At 38.0% G+C, this 24,161-nt stretch overlaps 1 protein-coding gene across 1 annotated transcript; it reads left to right on the top strand.

Annotated features, from left to right (window-relative positions):
- Window positions 1–770: 770 nt before the first annotated feature.
- Window positions 771–23,691, top strand: LOC149535122 (uncharacterized). Its single transcript, XM_089804512.1, has 2 exons — window positions 771–1,042; window positions 22,455–23,691. The coding sequence occupies exons 1-2, from the start codon at window positions 973–975 to the stop codon at window positions 23,279–23,281; spliced, it is 897 nt and encodes a 298-aa protein (XP_089660638.1). The 5' UTR covers window positions 771–972; the 3' UTR covers window positions 23,282–23,691.
- Window positions 23,692–24,161: the final 470 nt, after the last annotated feature.

The following is a 24,161-nucleotide window of genomic DNA, read 5'->3' as shown; positions in this document are numbered from 1 at the left end:
CCATTTAGAATTTTTCTTATTTGAAAATGTTTTCAGATCCGCTTTATTATAACTTCCTGTTGGAGCTCCCTAAAATGAAAAATCATGGCCATTTTCAAACTGATGATACTGAAAATATATATGTTTGTTATACAACATCACCTCATTTGGCTCGCCACTGTCTTATTCTCCACTACCAGACGCAATGTCAGATGGATGGATGATTTAGGGCAAGTTTGAGGTGAGGCCATTTTCGTTATATTTAGGCTACCCAGAAATATATTTTCATTTGTCCGAGCAAGGGGCCACGAAATCATACCATGCATGCAAAGTTTTTGTGGATAAAGCGATCGTCTTGTAACCTACGTAGGCTGCAACTTTATTCCATTGAGAAGGTGAAGGAAAGAAATGTGTTTGATCTTCAAAATCGCTATGAAGGCCGATTAATCCTTGCTTGCGTCTGACTCTAGGTGCTGCAAAGGAATTCTTTTTTGTTTGTTTTTATGATTTTAAAGGATTCGATTGGCTATTTTTGATGGGGTTCAAACCTTCAATCTTCAAATCAAGCTTGTGCAACCAAACAAGAGATAAATGAAATTGGATTGTAATTTTCTATTCTCATTCCCCATTTCCATTCCCATTCAAATTTTCTCCTCTGATTCCCCATTCCTATGCCAGCAACCAAACTTGCCCTGAACAAACATTTCAATGGAAAAAGTAAATATTAAACAAAGGCGGCCTAAAAATCGAGAAACACCATTAATATAAGCGTAAGCATGGAAAAAAAACCCCTAAAAAGTACACACATTTGACCAAATTTTAGTAAAATATTTGGAAAGAACGAATGCCGGAGGAACCTGTCTACGGCGGGAAGTATAAAAAATGTGAAAGTAGGCCGAGGTGGAGGGAGAGGCCGAAAGCGTAAAGCTTTTGGGTGGAATGTAAAAAGGCCCAAGTGCTACAGAAGCTGAATGTGCAGGGGAAGAAGTTAAAATGGATGCTGGAAAGAGAAGACTTGGTTGGTTCTCCATCGCTGTTGCTCTGGTTATTCTGGCTATAGGAGGTACACAATATTCTCTTCCAACATAAGCCACCTTGTCAATTCCTAAAACCCCATGTCCATACTTTATGAATCAGTTGAGAAAATCGTAGAATGATATGTATATTTAAACTTTTTTCACAAAAAAAGAAGAAGCCAATGCCATCCGTAGGCCAAGGATCAGAAAAATTGAAGATTGATATTCGGATACTGTATTCTGTATGTGTCAATTCAATGCCTCCTTGAGCAATGTTTACGCTCCACAACTTAGAGGTTTAATTCACGCAATTCTTTGCAAACTATGAGGGTAAAAGTTCGCCTTTTGTAATTCTTGTTTGATGGATTTACAGATCATAATCTAGGCATCGATGTATGTTGCATTTTTCTCGTACTGTTGTCACCAGTCACTTTAGGATTTCATCCAGCACGTGGCATCTCTTTTGTTTGCTTTTACGCTATCTCAAATTTGCCTCCTTTCTTCAAAATTTTGTAGTCCTTTCATTTTGCAAGCCTAATAGCAATGCCGCATGATATCCAAGATCTTCGCACTAGCAAAATACTACATTTCTGGACATTGTAACCAATCTATGCATGCTTAACATTTTTAAAGGTATTAAATTTGCTAGGCTGTTGTAAAGCTACATTTAAATACTTTGCATACATGGATTTTTTTCCTTTGTTTTTATGAAATTTTCTAGATCTAACCACTGAAAGTCAAAACAATTGAAATGACAATATACAAGATATTTACACACAGTAATATAGGTTACTATTGTAGAGGAGTGCTGTAGTCATGGTTGAAGGGTCCAATTAAAGACCATCTAAGCAGTAACCACACAATTTAGTAAAGATACACCTTTTTCTACGTAGTAAATAATAGAAAACCCAACAATTTATTTAATATGCTATATCCCAAATGAAGTAAAAACATACATTCAAGAGCTTTGATGCATGCTAGGCCCAAGCCGTTTGATTACTATCAGTTGGCTTATTCTCTGCTGAAGTGCTCGTGCCTTAAAATGATAAGGGGTTTCTCTTTATATAGAAGGATATGTGCCACATGAAAATATATTACACTGTGATAAGGATCAATGACCCCCAGATTAAACGATCTCACTTTCAGTTGGCCTTAAAATTGAGCATATCATCTCGGTAGTGTTTAGATTTACCTTTTAATATACTTTGAGCTAGGAATCTCCAGATACAATGCAGTTCCACAGGTGATCCCTTTTATGACCCAAAATCAAATAGGAAACCTAAGGAATTGGCACGAGACTCAAATATTTGGCACATAATTTGAATATGGTTTTGTTAATCAAGAATAGTCTAGATAAGGTCCTGTAGTGCAAGAATCAAGGATATGATGATAAAAAATGGATGAAATTTGAATGGGAAAGTCATGGTGCTTAGTTTGCTTTATAATCCAAAGTACACCTCAAAATATCCAAATGCAGTGAACTGCAGTATGAAAACCTGTTGGTTCTGCTTGTGGTGATTTCTTTTAAGCATACAATAGAGTGATGCATATGTGGTGAGATGCAGTGCCATGAACATTGCTGCAAAACAATGAGAAGACAAAACAAATACGATAATATATAGTTTTGATTGATACAAGATTGCTCTGACATCTTGGATGATATCCTCACTTTGTTAGGGTTTGAGGGAAGCAAAAACATTTCACCTCAGCTGTAGATATTTCCCAATCCTCAATCAGTCTGCCTTTTCACTTCATCAAATGTTCTTCATACTTTATTTTTGGTGCTTCTTCCAATTCTAATTATCTTTTCGATTTTTCTTTTTGCTGTCCTAACTTTTGGCACCTGTTTTCTTCAATCTACATTTGCAATGAAAATGTTTTTCCAAAAATATTTGTTATTAAAAATCTGCATTTCTTTAAACAAATATTAAAACAAAGTTTAATGAATTTTGTAATTATTTAAATGTTCGTTGAAATCATTTTGAACCTCAAGCTAGAAATTAGGTGAACCCTATGACATAGCCTAAAATGGTTGTGTAGTCGAGACCCATTTTGCATCTTTCTCATATTGTATATTAACCTTCTCCCTAAGTTGCACTGAAGGGGGTGTTTTGGAGTAAATATGGATTTATCCTGTTTATCCATGCTTAAGTTATGTTAGGCATCGTTTTTAAATAATAATGTATTCAGTTTTGATACTTGGTTGTTGGCTCTCTCCCTCTCTCTCACTCATGAGCAAGGTGTATGTAGATTATTACTTTGTCTCAATACAAGTCATCTTATTGGTCAAATATCTCTGTTTTTCTCTTTATGAAGTTTTTGTTGCAGGTTGTAGACCCTGGTTTGAAGCCTAGTCCTACATACTCATGCCATACTATGAGACAAAAAAACACCAACTCAAACATAGAAAACTATAAGTACTCAGTTTAGCTTAAGTGTAATGAAGTAAAAAAGGGACTTCATTAATTAGTAATTATGTGATTTTTCTATTTACTCTAACATCAACTGCTATTATGTTTCCTTGAAGTATAAGAAGAAATAGTTGTTGATAGTTGTCACTTATAGAAACAATTATTGTGCTTTTTGTTTTTTGGCTGGTAGAGGGGTGAGGACATATTGTTCCCATTCGTTCTATTTCTCCATAGCTTGTAATTTGATATTTATTAGCTCTTCTTGGTCACTTCCAATTCTAAATGAATTTTTGTTGCCCAATTATACTTGCATTGTCAGATCTGCCCAATAGAATCATTGTGAAAAAATTGTGCATTATGAGTTCAATAATTTGATCGTCTGCAGGGTTATTCAACTTTTCGAACTCTTTGGTCACTATAAATACATTTTCTCAATATATTCATCTTTAGATGGTAATAAATTGTCTGTAGGCAAAGTGTTGGGCAACTTTGACATATTTGTTGGATTACAATACTGTCTTAGATATATTACATGATACATCTATTGTGTCTAAGATTTCTCATACCTTTTGACAAATGATTTCTTCCATGTTCATCTAAAGAAAGTACTCAACCATTTCACTTAGAGGGAGGCTTCAAGGTGGCATAGTCCTGTTTTGTCATGTTTAATAATTGTGCTTTGAAGCAGATGTGACATTGGAGATGTTAACCATTTACTTCTCACTATATTGAAACAATCATCTTGCTGTTTTTTTCGGCTAGAGGAGTGAGGAGATATTGTTCCTGTTCATTCCATTTCTGCATAGCTTGTAATTTGATATGTATTACTTCTTCTTGGTCACTTCCAATTCTAAATGAATCTTTGCTGTCCTACTATGCTTGCGTTATCAGATCTGCCCAACAGAATCATTGGGAAAAATTTGTGCATTATGAGTTTAATAATTTGATCATCCACATGTTTATTCAATGTTGGGAACTCTTTGGATACTGTGAATACACTTTCCCAATATATACATCTTTAGATGGTAATAAATCGTCTGTATGCAAAGTGTTCGGCAACTTTGACATTTTTGTTGAATTAAAATGCTGTCTAAATATATTACATGATACATCTATTGTGTCCAAGATTTCTCATACCTTTTGACAAATGATTTTTTCCATGTTCATCTAAAGCAAGTACTTAACCATTTCAATCTTAGAAGAAGGCTTCAAGGTGGCATAGTCCTGTTTCGTGATGTTCAACTATTGTGCTTTGAAGTGGATGAGACATTGAAGATGTTGACCATCCATTTCTCATTACGTTGAAACAATTTAGTGATTTTGTTTTTATTTCTCATATCCAGTCTGTCTGTATCATCCAAACCTTCTTTGTCAGGTTTGTCATTTATTTAGATCTTTTCTCAATAGCCTAGAGAATCTAGTCATAGTAAATTCATTTTCCTTGTCATCCTTAGCTATGGTTAGGGATTTGTGTAGTGCTAGTGCAGAAAGAAAGTTACATTCCCAGTTACATAAAGAACCAAATCTTGAACAAAATACAAAATCAGCAGTTTAGAGAAGAAATCCAAAGGCTTTCAAGTAATGAGCTATGCAACCAAGTGACAATATGAACACAGTATACAATGAATTGAAAATCATTCGGAACCTAATGATTAATTAATTGATTTGGTTGTGCTAAACTGGGACAACCATAAATGGGCCTTAAACCCATATTGAGAGAAGACAGAGCCAAATTGACATTTCCAGTCTGGTTTAATAATATATGCAAAACTGAATTTTGACGATTCAGAACAATCTTTCCTATAAGTTCAAACTGAGCATAAGCAGACAATTTTAGACGAATACAAATGCAGTAAAAATTCAACTGAAATCAAATATATACAAATCGAGAACATATTGCTTAAAATTAGAACATGTGAATCAACTAGGGCTATGCTAGGATTACTATTTTTAACCAGGATATGATCTAAATATTGACAGTCAAGCACATGCATGTAATAGCCCTTTCCTAATTTGCCTTAGAATAACAATTGCAACAAATGAGAGTTAGTAATATCTATTTAAATAATGCCATCCCAGAGTTCAATACTACAATCATAACATAAGAAATATATATATATATATATATATCTGTGTGTGTATATTTATATATATCCTTTGTATACATAGATATATGCATATAAATATATCCATGTATATATATGTATATGTATGTATATATGTATATGTGCATTTGTAAATTAAGATTAAATTCATATTCATGTAATATCGCTAATATTATCCAGACGCTTCAGAGGTTGGAGGAAGAAACATGATAGGTCAGCCTGAAGCCATTTTTACACTAAACTTAAGAGTAGAGTGAATGCCAGAGCCCTCTTTGCCTTGGTGGATAGTCAATTGGATATCCATCGAGGTGGCCTACTTAGTGGGCTGCTTGTACCTACTTTCCCTATCAATGCCTCCTAACCCCTAAGACAATTGCCATCATTGTAGAGTCAAACTGCTTGTTGTCATTGCACCAAAAGTTCCACCTGTTAATGCCCAATACAACCATTGGGCTTATAGAAGACATGGGAGGTGGTTAGGCAATGTTGTGAACTACTGCTGCCCTGCACAACACAAGGAGACCAAGGGTGCACACCAAGATTGCATGGGGATGGGGGTACTTGGGTACTTTGGGGTGCGGGTACAGATACGATTGTTTTTCAAAAGAGGGGATGGGGGTACTTGGGTATATCAGTTTTTTAAAATTTAATTTAGAATTTATAGAAAATATGAAAAAATCGAGTCATAGCAATGGTGTTTCAAAAACAAGGACAGTGATAGAGTTTGCAGATGTAATGTATTGTTTTCAGTTTCAGATTTACAATACATTTGCAGTAACAATATATATGCTAAATGTTTAGATGCATAACAGAGAAGGCAGAATTAAAACATTCACAGGAAGATCATAAACCATATAACAATGATATTGCAAATGATAAACTTCTGGCTTGAACAGTGATAAACCAAAAATGTGTCTTAAAGTTTCCCTGCATGTAACATGGTCACATTATTTGGTTATTAGATGCTGAACTGAAGGAGGGTTAGATCTGTACACCTCTTAAGTAAGAGAGATGACTGAAAGGCACTGTACCATGGAGTATGTGCAGGTACTTGAACCTTATTGCTGCATGCTTGGATTCCAATGTTTTCACCGCCCTCAATAGTGACTGGCGTTTGCTCTTTGGTTTTGCTTGATTTTAATGCCTGCTTTCCTCCTTTCTTTTACTGCACTTTTTGATATGTTATTAATGACTTGTGTGCAGTCTGCAAATATTTGCAGTATATCTCACATCTCCTTTTATGTCTTCAGAAAAGATGTGGAGACAATTTTGTTGCATCTTAATGGAAACTTGAGAGCCAATGTTTAGATCTGGCTGACAGTTATAGCTTGTAACGGAGATTTTTTGGATATTTGTGACCAAAGCAATGAAATAAGAAATCATCTAGTCTGAAAATTCATAGAACTGAGGAGATATTTCCCTGGTGTGCTGGATTTCAAGGGTTCAGTAACTTCTATACATGGTCTTTGCATGTACAGACTGCTAATAGGGACACAGAAGGCAAAACATATCATTGTTCTCACCAATTCCCTCCATCCATCTGTTAAATTGTTTGCTTATTCTTTTCAAGAAGTTTGTGAACAGAATGATAATGAATATCATATAAATCTGAATATCATATTGGAGGGAATGTTTGACTTGCTTGTAGATATGGCTAGAGATTAGAATGTTTTCTATCTTTAAATTTTCTCTTTAATAGAAGACCAGCCCATACAGCAACACCAGTGCACTTCCTTGGCCTGCAGATCTGCATGTGAGATGGGTAGATGCCAAGGAAAGTGCACGTGACATTGGAAAATAGCTCCACAGAGGGAACGATTGTTTGAATCAGAAAAGAAAAGCAGAGAAGAATAAGCAGTTAAAAAAGAGGGTGAGGGATAAATGTTCTAACTATTGAATACAAAGGCAAGCGTGTTAGGGGAGCATGGGGACTGAATGTATGAGGGGATAGGATGAGTAAAGGGAAAAAAACTTGGTGGGGTAGGGATGGATGCCAGGTAGGGTAAAGGTTAAAACATCAAGACTTCAGAAAAGCAGTGATTGTAGGAATAAATATAGACTGAAGACAGAAAAATGCATTTGAATAAATTTATACAGAATTAAATTGAGAATATTAATTGAAGTAGTTTTAAAGCTGCATAAAATGTATTAATAGTATTGTCCTAATATATGTAAAGTTAATCACCACTGTTCAGGCCTTAGAAACATAATATTTAATTCCATAAATTTTATGCATTTATCAGCGCTAAGCAAATGGAAAGGGCTTTTAGTTATATACTAGTTTCCAACAGAGATTTTATCGTATTGTTAGACTTAGTTTAGTCATTAAGAATAATACTTTATGTTTTGGTTAGTCATGGCAATGTAATTACAATTAGTTTTTGGGCAGTTGTAGGAATTGATGGTTGGTATGCTCAACCAACTGTGCTTTATTTATGTAGATTAGCATCGAGAATATGTTACTTTATAGATATAACATGGAGTAAAAGAATATCATTCTGCCAATACTATGTGCGCTGTGTTTATTCGGAATTATTGTGTTATTCATGTTATTGCTTGAATCTACTTGTTTACTTTGTGTGTGAAACAATATACCCCGTAGGGAGAAAACATTTTGGCACCATTGTCAGATTGAACTTGGAGGTCTAAGGAAATGCAAATTGGCGGAATAATGGGCCACACCTTCGATCAGAAAATACTAGTGACTAACAATGACATTGAGGACAACATAAGAGACTCGAGAAGACTAGTTGATGGAGGATTTGGTTCAGGCGTGGAAAGTCTCGGTTGACCAATAAGTGGAGTGGGAGGCTCGAGAGTGAGCGGGCTTGTTTCAAACAACACATGCTGAACTCTCAATGAACACTCGAGTGTATGATCTTCTGGGAATCCTTCCAAGATTGTTGGCTTGCAACTTAATTGAAGTCCAAGAACGATGTGAGGTGAGTGAGCGAGAGTACCACAGGCAACAAATACTACAATGATACAAGGGCAAGAATTGGAGGGAGGAGCCTAACACAAGTAGATGCCATACCTTTGACAATTCCAATTTATAAGGGCCCTTTTGTCAAACAAGGACAAAAGGACACATACTAGGATAGAGACAACAAAAAGAGAAGAACTTTGCAAATCAAGGAGTAGAGTGAGAGGTGATGACAATTGTAGAGAATTGTCAAGGAATCTCAAAGCACCCCACGAAGCAGAAATCAGAGTGTTAGCCAATGTTGGAGTAGCGAGAGGCGGAGGCCTACCAATAGGGAAGGCATAACACAACCTACAAGGCTAGAGTTGGAAGAAATTGTGAAAAATCTCTCTCCCCAAAAAGGTAGGAGAGAACCTTGCTAACCAGGTGAGCAATCCTTCAGTATGAGTAGTGAACAATGAGGAGAGTTCAGAGTCGGGCTCCATATAGAGTGAACAAGTTCAGAGTTGGGCTACATACGAAGCAAATTGTCTTTTCTCTCTATAGGGGATGAAGACAAGGAGGAAAGAAACCTCTAGAGGGAAGTAGCATAAATACTTGAAAACATCCTATTGGGCATTTAGAACTTGGTCATATCAAAGGAACCAAGGATATGAGGATCAAAACAAATGAGTATTGATACAAAGGAGGTGATCAAGGTGTGAATGATGCTAGTGGAGGGGTTGAGAGCTTGCACGTGGCCAAGGGTGCAAGTGAAGCACACTATGCAGAGAAAGAACCAATATACTCGAGTCTAACACACACGGTGTCAATCGAACTGGGGAAATGGTAAATAACCCAAGAAGAAAAATCTCGCCTAATTTCATCGGGCATGGATCAGAGGACCTTGTCCGCCACTATAAGACATGTGTGATCATATGGGAGGCCAATGGCGAGGATGATTGTGACTATTGGTTAAAGGCATTCCTTGCTACCTTACAAGGAATTGCCATTCATTGGTACATAGATTACCAAGAGCATACAAAATAATATGGACTGACTTGAAGAGGGCATTTGAGGAAGACATTAAGCCGCTATGAGATGAAGATGAGGTAGTAGTAGAAATCTATAACACAAGACAAGGGAAGAATTAGACAATGCGAGCCTACAATCGTAAGTTAAGATAACTGTCCAATAATTTGGAAAACCAGCCAGTATATCGGTTAAAAAAGAGGTGGTTTATTGAAGCACTGATACCTTCTCTACGGAAGAAAATGAAAGTGGTATCTCCCTATTGACTATAATCGTTTACTGCTGTGGTCTTGTGGATGTCATTAAAATCGTTCACGCATTCATTCTATAATCGGGCAATGGATATGAGTTTGAGAACAGTATGTCCCAAGGGAAGAAAAAGCCTAGAGATGACGATAATACAAACAAAAGCATTAGCAGAGAATCTAAGGCAGTATAGAACATCAAAAGGGATATAATGGGGATGATGAAGGAGATGAGATTCAAGAAAGAAGGTACCAGGGATGGAAAAAAATTGTGCTGTACCAACTGTAAGGTCGAGGGCTACAAAAAGGTAAATTGCCCAAAGAAGTCCTACACTGTCTACCAAGTACTGGGACAGTAGTAAGGAGTGCTCATACAACCTGAAACCCAGGAGCACCCACACACTTTTACCCAAGGAGAGTAGGCAACTCCACCAGCCACACAACATAGGCCACCTATAAACTCTATTGCCTTACAGGGGGGCTATCGCAACCGACGAGGAAACAAGAAAGATAATAGCAATAGCAATACACCTAGAAGATACATCCAGTAGGTTGCAAAAAGGCAACTCATGGCACAATGTTGGAGATGCAATGAGTGGGGCCACTTTGCATGGGATTGTTAATGTGGGTGAGGGGGTGGAAGTATGCTATGCAACTAGTGTGTTCCTAATAGCCATGAGGATACCAACTGTCTCGAGCAAAAAGGGGCAAACATGCTAGATATCACAAACCCAGAGGAGCAAATGCCGATAATCACTAGGCTATAAGTCTAGAAAGTGACATACCTTGACCCTTGTATGGAGAAGGAAAGGATGAGGGAAGGAAAGGTTAAGGGAAGCAAAGGACGATAGCGAATGAGGAATGGAGGAGGAACAAAGAAAGGAACATTATATGGCAGATGTAAGCCACCGTACCTGTATGGGTGTTTGACTTTCTGCAAATCATGCCACAATTGAACGTGGCCTACTAACAAAATTAGTGAATAGGACAATGACAAGTTGACATAACAATAATGAGATGGTTCCACCATAGATTCGTTGCTACTAACGATTGGCATTGGGAGGACACTGATTGTTGTAGAAACAAAAATAATTGGATGGAGACTAATGAACACTATCATGGATGGAGGACCCAACATAAATGTACTGCTAAAGGAGACATGGAAAGCCCTCGATGCGTTGACACTTTAATTGCCAACATTCCATTTGGTGGGTGCCACCAAACATGGCATCAAACCAATTGGAACACTCATAGCCCAAGAGGTAACTAGTGGTACCTAATAAATTTTCTTGGACTTTGTGGTCATCTCGTTGGAGAAGTAGATGTACAATGCCCTTTTTGGAAGGGGTTATCTGATCATAGAGAAGGCAAACTACAAGTAGAAGAAGAACAAACTCTCAATTGAGAGTGATAGAAAGAAGTAATATGTTGGGAATTGAAGTAGGATTGGAGACTGACACTTTTGCTCTTGAATGTGATGAGTACAAGGAAGGTGTGGCAAGGGTGGATGACATACCGACCCACTGGTTCAAGAGGGACAAGGAAGTGAAGTACGAAGAACTAAATAAACAAAAGGTAAACATGGGGAAAGAAGATGATCCAGAGGTCACCTTGGTCAGGGATGACTGGACCCCATACCCAAGATACAAGAATAAATAGAAAAGATGTTGGAGGAAGGCATCATTTCAAGGTACAAACAAGTGAATTAGTGTTGCCCATCATCATCTCCTTGAAGAAACAAGCGAATCAAAACTAGATCTACGTGGATTTTAGATGCCTCACCATGGTTACCATTAAGGACATCTTTCCCATCCCTTCTATTGTCAACATATTGTAAGCAGTGAGAAGCCACGAGATGCACTCGTTCATGGACAGATCTCGACCTAGAATCAAATCAACATTGTAGAGGAAAATAAATTAAAAACCACGTTTGTGGTTGAAGATGGGGTGTACACATATAATAGGATGCCCTTCGGGTTGTGCAATGCTCTTGCCACATTTTAGAGAATAATACTAAATATATTTAACATAATGTTTGTTGGCAACTTCATGGCCTTCCTCGACGATTGGTCCATATATAGTGGGAAGGAGACTCATCTCACAATAATAAAGGAGTGTATTGAAGGTTGTTGGAGGGTATGAATGATGTTCAACTCAAAGAAGTTTTTGGTTTATGGTGTCACAAGGCAAACTGCTTTGTCATATAGTATGCAAGGAGGGATTAAAGACCGACCTTGACAAGATAAGTGTCATCATCCAAATGGAAAGCCTAGAGGATGTTACTAGAGTAAAATCCTTTCTGGGAGATGTGTGTTACAAGTGTGGTTGCCGTTGTACCAAAAGATCGACTTGTCAATGCTTGATACAACCACTAAACTTATAGAATCCACAAGAGGTGGTTAGTTCTTTCTTACAAATCCCAATTAAAGGGTTGACCATTTTGCCAACAATCTCTCCTTTAGTGTTACTCAAAGGGAGTCAAACCTACGACCAAGATTTGGTACCACTTGTTACAAGTGTGTTTTCTCTTGCACCAAAAGATCGACCTGTCAATGCCCACCAATACCACTAGACTTATAGAATACATAGGAGGCAGTTAGTCCCTTGTCACAAATCCTAAGGGAAGGGCTGACTATTTTGCCATCAATGTGAGCTACTACTAACAGTTCATTGAAGGGTTTGCCGAAATATCATTTTATTAGACAAGCTGATGAGAAAGGATGAATTGTTCATATGGAGAACAAAATAGGTTGCATTCAGAAAATTGAAGTCTAGATTGGTAAATGCACCCATTTTGGCTTACCTTGATTGGGACAAGGAATTCCTTGTGTATGTGAATGCTTCAAACTATGCCATTGGCGCCACTCGGGCAAAAGTTAGTGGAGGAGGGTTGGACCATCTCATATTTTTTGCTGGCTGATTGTTGTCGATGTCTGAGAGGAATTACAACACAATATAGAGGGAAGCATGCGACATAGTAAATGCCGTACAATTTTTTTGGCATTATCTGCTTGCTATGCTCTTCACATTTTTTTGTGGATCACTAGGCATTGATGTACCTAGTAAATAAGCCTATCATACAATGGTCAATCTGTAATTACTCGTACTCTAGGAATTCACTTTCTGTATTGTGTATGGCTTGAGAAGAGCTATGTCATTGCGGACCAACTCTTGAGAATCAAATGAAGGGAGCCACTAAAGGGAATAAACGAGGACTTACTAGATGCCCACCTATTCTAGATTATAGTCCTACCTCCCTAGTATGAAAACATTGGCCAATACTTGTCCACTCCTACATTCCATTAGGACATGCCTCCAAGTGAAAGGAGGAAACGGACCCTAAAAAGCATGACTTTCCCACTCATTAGTGGGATGTTGTACAAGAGGGAGTTAGACTAATGTGTAATGGAGGAAGAGATATCAAGTGTGCTGAAGGAATCACATGAAGGGTTGGAGGGAGGTTACATGGGATTGGATGCCAACACATGCAAGGTACTACTTGCAAGACTGTGGTCAGTGACCTTGCACACGGATGCTTGTGAGTGGATACTAGGTTGCGATACTTACCAAAGGGAAGACAACATTAAAATGAGATTTCGTGCCCATATTTCCTTCTCATCCACAATAATTGTTTAAGAGGTGGGGTCTTGATTTTGTGGGGCCATTGAAAGTGAACAAAATGCACCAATATCAGTACATAGTAGTGGCCATGAAATGTCTCACTAAATGCGTAGAGGCAAAGGCACTACCTGATAACACAAAAATCAGTACATCGAGGTTCTTATACGAACAAATAGTTATTGAACTTGGCACACCAATCCAAATCACAAGTAACTGAGGGGTGCATTTTGTGAACCAAGTGATTCGGACAATGACATTAGAGTTCAAGATATTCCACAACCTATCAAGTCTATACTACCCAAGAACAATTGGGCAAACTGAGTCAACGGATGAATTGCTAGTGTCAATATTTGTACCACGTGTAAGGTGACAATAGGGCATACACCCTTCCAGCTCATGTATGGGCAAGAGGCTGCGATACCGATAGAGTACACCTTACCAAGCTTGAGAATTGTAGTAGAAAACCAACTTAGGGATGCGAAGAACTTGAATGAACAATTGTTTACTTATGAAGTTGGATGGATGTCAAATGACGACTTAGTGGGCAATAGAGTAGGCCCAACTAAGAAGGAAGTTTTGGCATGACAAGCACCTCCAACATATGAACTTTTGGTCAAGACAATTAGTATTCAATTATAACGACCATAACAAAGTTTGTCTTGGGAAGCTTCGAGTTCTTGGACTAGGACCATATAAAGTCAAGAAGTGGGATTAAATGGTATAGTTGAACTATCAACATTGGACGATAATCCTATTAGAGATTCAGTGAATGGTTCAAAACTCAAAATCTATATGGAGAGAGAGAGGCTAGAGATTGGACAACTGGAAGTAGCGAGGAGATTGAAGAGGACCCAATTTGTCACATAGGAGCTATATAGGGTAGGCCTGGGCTGGTCCAAATCCATGATTGTACCAGAGGAGTGGTTGGCAAGGAAACATCTTGAAGTAGTTGTTGTCCCTGGGAACATAAGCACCTAACAAATGCATTTTTTGCGCCACCAACACTATGGGCGAATAAATGGCTATTGGAGGTGAAAGACACCCTATGTGGGAAATATGAAAAGGCTTTGTGGCCTATTTCAATGATGAGCTGGCGAAGAAAAATGAAAAATAGAACAAGAAGCCAAGGGGGAAGTTTGTGAAGACCTAGAGGAGGAAATCGACCTTGAAGCATATGGTGTCACCTGCAAACCATGTTTAAAAACGCTAGTGAAAACAAATGATCTATTCATTGAAGGAGATGGCTACATTGATCACATCATCCAAATTGTGTTGTCGAAGGGAGACAAGCCCTGTACCAGTCCACCTCGAATGCATTATGGAAATTAGTGCCAAATCCAATAGGGCCTCCAACGATGAACAAAGATAAAGTGGTATGGTACGAAAAGTATGATGGCCAGTATGTGAATGGGAGCTAAAGGGTGTGGGACTGACACCCTTAGTCGACAAGATTTTCGATCTTGAATATATGAGACGTTGCTATGAAACAAGTATTATAAGATGCCTCCAAGGACTTGCATGTGGTAGTATGCATCTAAGGTCAAGGTTGCCGTAGTAAAGAAAAAGGGACAAAATGAGGACCAAAATGAAGAAAAATGAAGAACTTGGAAAAAGCAAAAAGTTGGAGTAACAAAAGGAAAAAGCAAAAAGGTTATAAAAATAGAGAAAAGCAATCATGGCAAAATGTAAAATTGAAAAGGAAGCGTTCAAATGCAGAACAAGCATGCAAAGGACTATAGAAAGAAGATAAACGTTACGCTATTGAGTAAAAAATAAAAAAATCAAGAAATCAAAAACATTAAATATCAAAAAGATGGAAATAAAAAAGAAAAGATGGGAAAATAGAAGAAGGAAAAAATAATAGTAAAAATTATAATGTTAATAAAAATTATAAAAGAAACAACGGAAATTAAATTAAAAGAAGAAAGAGAAGAAAAAGAGATGCTACAAAACAATAAAAAAAGTCATCTTCCTTATAAAGAAAAGATGCTTTATTAAAAACCTAACCCTTAAAAGTTTCTATAACTTGGCTAGAGACTAAATCATTTTGTGAAAGTAAGAAGGAAGGAACCCAAAGTGTTCTAGACAAAGTAAGGGAGGGGAGCGCAAGACAAAATTATAGCGAAACCAAAATTTCTATAAGGAGGTTGTTCCAAGCAAGAGTAGGGGCTAAAGAAAGGCATAGCATGTACAATGGTGCATATAGGGTGTATGTTGTACAACATAAAACATTGCCAACTTGTACAAGAGAGTGGACCACCGATTGTACTAAGTACGAGACAAAATTATTGGACCTAGTAGTCCGTATGAAATTAGCGGGTTGTATGGCATACATAACCACTCGTGCAGACCGTACGCCACAGTCTCCTGTATGCGAGTGTCGTTCCACTGTACAATATCCTATCATTCATCATACAATTTAAGGATAGGGGAAATTGTAGGTACCTTGTATGGCACATCTACACCCTATTGAGAGAGAGGGAGGAGGATTGTATGACAGATATGAACATTTGGAAGGTGCAGGAGAGTGACAAAATTGACAATGATGGTGAGGGGTAGCTATAGCAACCTTAGTATGGGAAGTTATGAAATCAGGTATAAAGTTGGAAGTGATAAGAAAATGGCATTGCAACCATGGCCACCTCAAGCAACAAAAGAAAATATAAGGAAAGGTGCAAAAAAAAGAGCCATGACTGTGTAGGCCCTTACATTTGAGAGTGGGATTGACAGTGAGTGTAGACATGGTTGAAAAGCACTCTAAAGTTCCAAACAACCGCTAGATGGACTCCCTGAGAAGAGTGGAGGTTGACTGAATAATCTTATGCCAATTTTTAATTTGAGTTAGTTTGAACTAGTGTTGTAGTCTATGGTGGCTAGATATGACTGCCAAACCCACAAGTTGATAATCAGGTATATCAACCATGTACTGCTGGTTTGCTTTTTGTTAAAGGAATTCACAAATTTTTTTTGGGGTTCCATCGAAGGTTTTTCTTGCCATGAGACCCATATCGAAAATGTCCTCTCAAGATAAGGAACTATTACTTAAGTTGGTGTGCAAGCTCGACCTTTCCCAATAGAATGGGATAGCCTGCAGAGTAGTTACAATAATCGAGGATCATAGAAATCCTTTATTATCTCCACATAGTGGAAACTCATCATGGACTTGGTGAAAACCAAGCTTACTGGAGCTAGTAGGGCATTGGACATTGCCATATTGATGCTCAAATTGACAAATGGTCCAAGGAATTGAAAGGTATACAACTGGGGATAGGTGTTATAAGAATGCATAAGGGATTTTTAAAATCTTAGACATAAGATATTTCACATGCCACACCATACCATTGCATTAGTTTTGGATGCCTTGAGGACGTAGGTACCTCTCGACCAATGGAGGAAGTTCATACTAGCTTCAAGGTGGAGTTGTGCAAACTTGCTATGTATTACTCGATACATCTTGATACTCTTGCGAATGATAGTGGAACAAAATCCCTTTGAAAGAAAGCCAGGCAAGTAGTAACAACTAGTACAAAAAAAAGGAGATGAGGGGGATGAAGATAGTGAGGAAGAAGATACAGAGGCAACCTCTTCTTCCAAGAGTATGAGTGTGGCAGAGGAAGTGTTTCACGTGGCACCATACTAGGGAGGTAGTGCTGAGGTAAAAGAGGAGGCCACCATAGGGGAGAATGAAGCCATAGGTGAGGAGGATATAGTAGTTGGAGGGGAGACAGGGAGGAGGACAGCTTCGTAGATCACTGCACCAAAGATTTTCTTACCAAAATTAGAGAGGACCCTACCAGAGAAGTCCATACCAGTAGTGGCCCACTAGGCACCAAATGGTCTATAGTGCCGAAGATTGTGTTCACTTCAACACAACTTCCACCCATGGCACACTTGATCCCAATGGAGAGGGCATGTCAGGCACATCACATGCACAAGGTGGTTGAGGGCATATAGAGTGAGGCCCACCACCTTTCGCCTTGCAATCTCACTAGACACTGAGCATGCCACTTTGGTAGAACCTACACTTGTTGGAGATGTCACCCCTATGACCACAGTTGCAATCCCTATGACAGAGGGTGCAGTCCCAATGATAGAGGGCGTGGGACCCATAACCAAAGGTCAAGGTATGAGGACCGAAGGCATATACAGTGATAGGAGAGGACACCACTATGGTACACAAGGATGCAAGAGATCCGAAGGGGGGATGTATACCAAGTAGGGACAGTACAAATGCTCAAGGGGATGGACTAGGAGACTGAGATGTACAATCTCTTGGAGAGGTGCAATACCAATGATAAGAGGGTGTGGGACCCATAATCAAAGCTCTGGGTATGAGGACCAAAGGAGTAGACATTGATAGAGGGGAGGACACCACCATGGTACACAAGGATGCAAGAGATCCAGAGGGGGGAGATATGCCAAGTAGGGACAATACAAATGCCTGAGGGGATGGACAAGGAGATTGAGATGGACAATCTCTTGGAGAGGCTTGAGATGGGGGTTGGTGATATCCCACCATCCTTAGTGGTATTGTTGATGGTACAACACACTGATAAGAATAGACAGATGGAGGAAACACCACTAGCAGTACAAGTGGAGGTGATTGAGGTAGAGGAAGAGAGCACTCAAGGTGGGAACATCTCCCTTGAGGAGGCAAGGGTGGCAGGGGACATTGCGTCATAGGCCACTCAAGAGGAGGCTTCCATTCGAGCTCACAAAATTGATAGATAGGATGCACTTGCATCCATCCAATGTTATCTAGCAGAGTTGGAGGGGATAGTTGCAACAACACATGGGGTGGCTGTAACATCCCCTTTTTCCAGGCCTTAGCTAACAACTAGCCATCAATAAAATATAGTTGCTATTTCACATTCATGAGAAGGCAGTTATAATAGTTATGTTCATACGAGAGAGATTAACCACTAAAAGTAGTTTAACCGAAATATCATAGCCAATAATTGAAGGCATCATCAATGAATCTAAATTGAGGATTTAAGTTTTCCATACCCTAAATTCTAAAATCAAAATTCGCCTAGCGCAGTATCTGCAAAACCCAGGTTAGTCCACATATACTACTTAGGGCACAAATAGTTATATCATTGTATTGTAATGACCATTACCATTTAGGGCATCAAACACCACTGTATCATAATGACCAATAACATTTAGGGTATCAATTACTACTGTATCATCCATTTTTTTTCCTATTGCTAACTATGGCAATAAAATATAGTTAAAAGAAACGTTCATATTCATTATTCACATAAATGAAGGACAATTATAACAACCATCAAGTAAACCTATCTCATGCCTGTAGATACATTTCATGTTCAATTGGAAATTCAACTGATTAATTGTTTTCTGAATACATTAAAGAGGAATTGATTTCTAAGCATTGAAGGGATAACTGATCAAACAATACAAATTAATCTAACATATCTTCAACCTGAAATTTCAAATTCATTAAAGTAAAATACCTGTTACCAACAGATATTTGAATGCATAACTTATCTATGTCATGTGCATTTCTTGGCATTTGGTGGAGAGGAGAAGCATTACCAAGGGCTTAACCTCCCAACCGTGGACCCTAGAATATCCCCACACAATCTCAATTGAGAAAGACCCTCCTTACCTTGGGAATTAGCTTGGGACATCACAATCCAATCACTGAGTATTCTGGTGTTAGAATGTCAAGCCACCGCCCGACTTGGCAACAAGATTTTATACAAAGGATTCCCATGAGCTATCATTATATTTGATTTAGATGTTAAAACTAATCATATTCTTTCTGTCATTTCAGGAATTCTTCCCACTCTTTCCTCCCATTAGCTCGATCATAAAGGTCCCCATAATTGGAGGTTCATATTATATTTTCCTGGATTCAGAAACACTTATTCCTTTGCCATACTTCATGTCGTTTTCGGCCTATGACATCATAATTTATTATGCTTTTCTTCTTGTTTGATATCATATATAAGGAGAAATATTCCATCTCAGAGATATATGGATTTGTATCCTAGTATGGTACTTATTCAATCAAAACATAAATATATGCAACACAACATTCATTCCAAATTGAGTATCTCGGAGAGCAATAAGATTTCTATGGAAAATGTTCACATCCGACTCTGAACTTTCATGTAAAAGAGAGGCCGAAGTTGATAAGAATCGACAAGTTTAGGAAAACAAATATGTGCAATGGAAAACACAAAACATGACCTAACAAAACAGAGGAAACAGTCTTAACCCATGAGCCTCGGCTCTGTAAAAATATAACCATTGTCTAGCACTGTGTATGAATACAAGTAGAGAACACGGTGATATGATAACAAGAGAAGTCTGGAATGCTAAGAACAATGAGCAAAATGCGTGCCCCTGTGGCAAGACAAGAGAGTATAAGTAAGAAACAAGAAACCAACCAAGATGAGCAATGGTCATCGTGGCATGTTTAGTCACGCCGAGACTGAGGTGGAAAGAGACGATGCAAAACTTTTAAATTCAAAATATCAAAAGAAATATGATCGCAGATGCCATAGGGTGGTGGATACAAAACAGCTGGTCGCTTCAAGCAAAATATTTAAATGACCATAGTTCAAAGTCAAGAGAATATTTTAAAAAGAATAAAGGTGGCAACATAAGCCTAACCCATGCCTTAGTATATTAATATCATTCCTATATATTCACGCTTGCTTGAGTAATTATGATATGTGGGTATATACATACATACATACATATATATGTATACGTTAATGATGAAATTCGCGCACACACACACACACACATATACACATATATGTGTATACATACATACATATTTCATACCCACCCAAGTATGAATATAGACATGATATTACTATACTACGACATGATAGCTTGCAAGGTACACAGAGATCATTACACAATGAAGGTAATATTTCTTACTTGAGTTCTTTATAATGTTTTAAATTTAACTGGTTAGCTCATGGTTATCCTTTGTTTTTCTTGCTCGTCTAGCCGCTTCATCCTTGGTCTTGGTGGTTTAGGACTCCCACCTATTTGCTCAATGGTAGGTGGTGCCCTTTGTGCCCAACTCCCTTCTGGCAATGCTTCCCCCCTTCGACGTGCTTTTGTAGGGAAGAAATTCTTCATGATAATATCATATTCCTCAATATAATCATAACTAATTTTACCTGTCAACTGACTTAGCATGAAACCTCAATGACTATGTGAACATTTTTAAATTGAGTGAAAAATTGGGATGTAATAGTGGCAGTCATCAGTAAGAAGTTGGACATAGGACTTCTCATAGTGGAGGCAGAGAGGCTTCTCAAGTTAATGCAGGGGGACTGCAAGTGAGAATTTACCTAGCAACTCAGCTCGAGGATGACCCCACATGGAGATCACAGAGATGATGGGGGAGTGGGGCAGATTACATATCCCAAAGTGATAGGCCGCTATGATGAGCATCCTATACAGCATGGAGTGGGCATTTCGGGAGACATTCCTTCAGCTCCACAATGCCACCCAGTCCACAGAAAGGCAGAAGAAGAGAGTGCTCTGACACTCGGATGAGAGGTAGCTTTGTATGCAAGTACGGTAGAGCCACAAATGGCTATCATTGCTTTGGAGAACGAACTAGCTTAGTAGAAGGTAGTACGAGCTGGGAAGGAGGAGCAGTTCTCGATCACCACAATGGAACAAGAGTGTGCCAAGAAAGATTTAATGTATGCACTCAGGCTGATGAAGGCGGCTAGGGAAAAAGAGATGACAGCTGACCAAGACCTCAGGCTCCTCTGGCAGCAGCTCCTGTGATCGACGTTCTTCACCACTCTAGGGATGTCTTCTCATCTTTCTTCTCAGTAGTTTTATTTGATAGTAAATCAGCCACTTTATTTGTTTTAGTTGTCTAGAGACAACTATTTTTGGACGGTCTGATGTTAGCCATAGTTTAGTCATCAAGGATAATACTTTATGTTTTGGTTAGTCATGGCAATGTAATTGCAATTAGTTCTCGGGCAGTTGTAGGAACCGATGGTTGGATGCCCAACCAATCATTGCGTGCTTTAGCACCAAGAATATGTTACTTTTTGGTTCAGATATTACATGCAATTAAAGAATAACATTCTGCTAATACTATTTTCACTGTGCATTCTGAATAATTGTGTTATTCATGTTCTTCCTTGAATCTACCTGTTTCCTCTGTAAATTAATATACCAACGTAGCCTGTAGGGAGTAAAAAGTCATACTTCTATGAAGTAGCTAGGTTTTTGACGCTTGGTTTATTTCCATGATGGATTATTAAGTTTTGGATTCTAAAATTATATCCATGATCTTGTCTATTGTATATGTTATGCTTGCTTGTAATCCATAATGTGAATTTCATTAATTGAAGTTGTTGGATGCTAGATTTTCCTAAGGGAACATCATCACCATTAACGTGGTCATTCTTACTACTGATCTTTTATTAATGTGGAACAGATTTGATGTTTTGGCTAAAGCCATTGACTCTTCTGTTTGAATCCAAGACAAATTCGTGGGGACTTTATTGTTGAACACCTTCTTTGGAGTTGCTTACATGTTATAAAGTTGTTTCAGATCATTATGGATTAATAACTGGATTTGTTGGAACTTGGGATGACCCTACTGATGAAATTTTGGGCATCTCCTCCTGATTGTTGTTTTCTAAAGCTTATAGTAGACTGAGCAATCTACATCTATAACAATTTCAATTCCCCCTCAACCAATTTTAACTACTGGTTATGCAATTCATAATAAGAGTAGCAGTAAAATGCAGCATAGTTATACTGTTTTACAAGATGTCTCTGTTTGGTTTCCTTAATTGACATTTATATTACCCAGACTTTAACAGAATCAAGTAGACAAATTTCTGAATCAAAAGAATTCAAAACTCTAGCTCAGGAAATCATTAGAAAATTTTGTTTCTAGAGATACATTGCACAAGGTATAATGTAAATGAAAGTACTTGAATTGTTCCAGTAATTATTGAGTCACTTTTACTTACAGTTTAGTTCTAATCATGATGCTTCTGCCTTTTTGAAACACATAATTAGTTGGTGATTCAGTGGATGCAGATGCTTCCGATAACTTAAATCATTCATCTCCAATATTTTAAGGTTGATTGTCTGTTGCAATGTTCATACAGCGGAGAAATGCAGGCAACTAGTTGGAGATGATTCTGTATCAAAAAGTGGAAAGTTTGTATGGGTCAATTGCTTTGACATGAGCTCTGGAACATTGGCCTGCTTGGCAAAAGAAGGAGGAAAGTTATATGTATACAATTTGAGATCAGTTCATGTAGAAAGAGAAAGGAGAAAGGCCATAGAAATTGCCTTGAGGGAAGCAATAACTGGGGGTTTAAATGCTGAAGCAGCCTCAAAGCAGGCACAGCAGGCAGGAGTGAAAGCAGCAAAGTTCGCAAGCAAGCAAGCCAAGCGTATTACTGGGCCAATTATGGCTGCAGGATGGGACTTTTTTGAAGCTTTGTACTACGGAGGTACTATCATTGAAGGATTCATTAGAGGTATTGGAACCCTTTTTGGAACTTATGCTGGTGGGTTTTATGGGGAGCAGAGACTTGGCCGTGTAGGCTATCTGATTGGCAGTCATGTGGGAAATTGGTTTGGAGGAAGAGTTGGGCTTATGGTTTATGATGTGATAAATGGAGTGCAATATTTGTTTTACACTGTTTCAAATGTTGCTTCAGATGTGGTCAGTGGTGAGATCATTGATGATAGTTCTGACACATCATATCAGAGTCAAGAACTATCTGAAGAGATTCCAGAGATGAGAGAATCATATCAGAGTCAAGAAACATCTGAAGAGATTCCAGAGACAATGAGAGATATGTATGAGAGTGAAAGCATAGATGAGAATCGAGAAGAAATTCCAGAGACAAAAAGAGACATGTATGAGGGCGAAAGCATCGGTGAGGATCAAGGAACTTACTATGAAGATGCTCTTGAAGCATGATTTCTTTCATGTCAAAAACAAAAGCTGAGGAAGGTGATCAAACAGGCCTAGGGTGGTCTCAGAACCTTGGATGCTTTGACCAATGAGAACAATGGCACATGCATTCTTTTATACTTTGCAAAGAGAAGCAATGACTGTCCAGAAGTTCTATAATATGTTATGATTTTTGGGTTTTAGCTTGTGGAAAGCATTTGATGTCAATTTTAACTGAAAAAGATGGCATTCCAGTTTGTAGATGCATGATGGTCCTAGATGTATGGTTTGTACTTTGTAGTGCTCTACTAGTCATGTTTCATGTGGTTAATCATGCAGAAGATATGCACTAACTGAATTGCAAATTTGAATTATTCTGACATTTGTTATGGTTAGGTAAGTCAATTCCAATAATCCAAAAATACCTGTTTATTATATATTTTAACTTATAAGAAAACCCTCCGGTTTTTCCTATATAAAGGAAAATAGCTTTTAATTTACAGCAATTCCTATTTAGGGTTGCATACCATTTGCATCACTTAACCCATGTCAGAAAGTCACTTAGCAAGTGAATCTATCACTTGTTTGGTATGCACAGATGACTTTTTTCGATCATCAGCATCTTTTTGTGAGGCAATATCAGCTCGAGAATGTAGGAGTAGTTGAAGGTTGACTATTGTATACCTCTCAATGTTCAAGTTTTTGGTATTCAGAAGTATAGATTCCTTAATTCTTTGATAAGCATCGTGGATCAGTCATTTCCAACAGGTGCCTAAACTGAATACACATCACTATATCAACAGTGTGATATCCCTTAAAATTGCAAATTCAAAAATACAAATTTTAATAAGGTAAGGGAATTAAAATATACCTTGTCACATAAATAACACTTGCATAATAGTTTGGA

The sequence above is a fragment of the Cupressus sempervirens genome, chromosome 10, assembly GCF_028749045.1.
Source record: "Cupressus sempervirens isolate cs-2001-9-10 chromosome 10, ASM2874904v1, whole genome shotgun sequence".
In the NCBI taxonomy this organism is placed as follows: domain Eukaryota; kingdom Viridiplantae; phylum Streptophyta; class Pinopsida; order Cupressales; family Cupressaceae; genus Cupressus; species Cupressus sempervirens.
This window is presented reverse-complemented; position numbering and strand designations above follow the sequence as displayed.

Coding starts and splice junctions, on each gene's coding strand:
- LOC149535122 (XM_089804512.1), top strand. CDS start 973: ATGGATGCTGGAAAGAGAAGACTTGGTTGGTTCTCCATCGCTGTTGCT. Junction 1,043..22,454: donor GGTTATTCTGGCTATAGGAG/GTACACAATATT, acceptor ATGTTCATACAG/CGGAGAAATGCAGGCAACTA.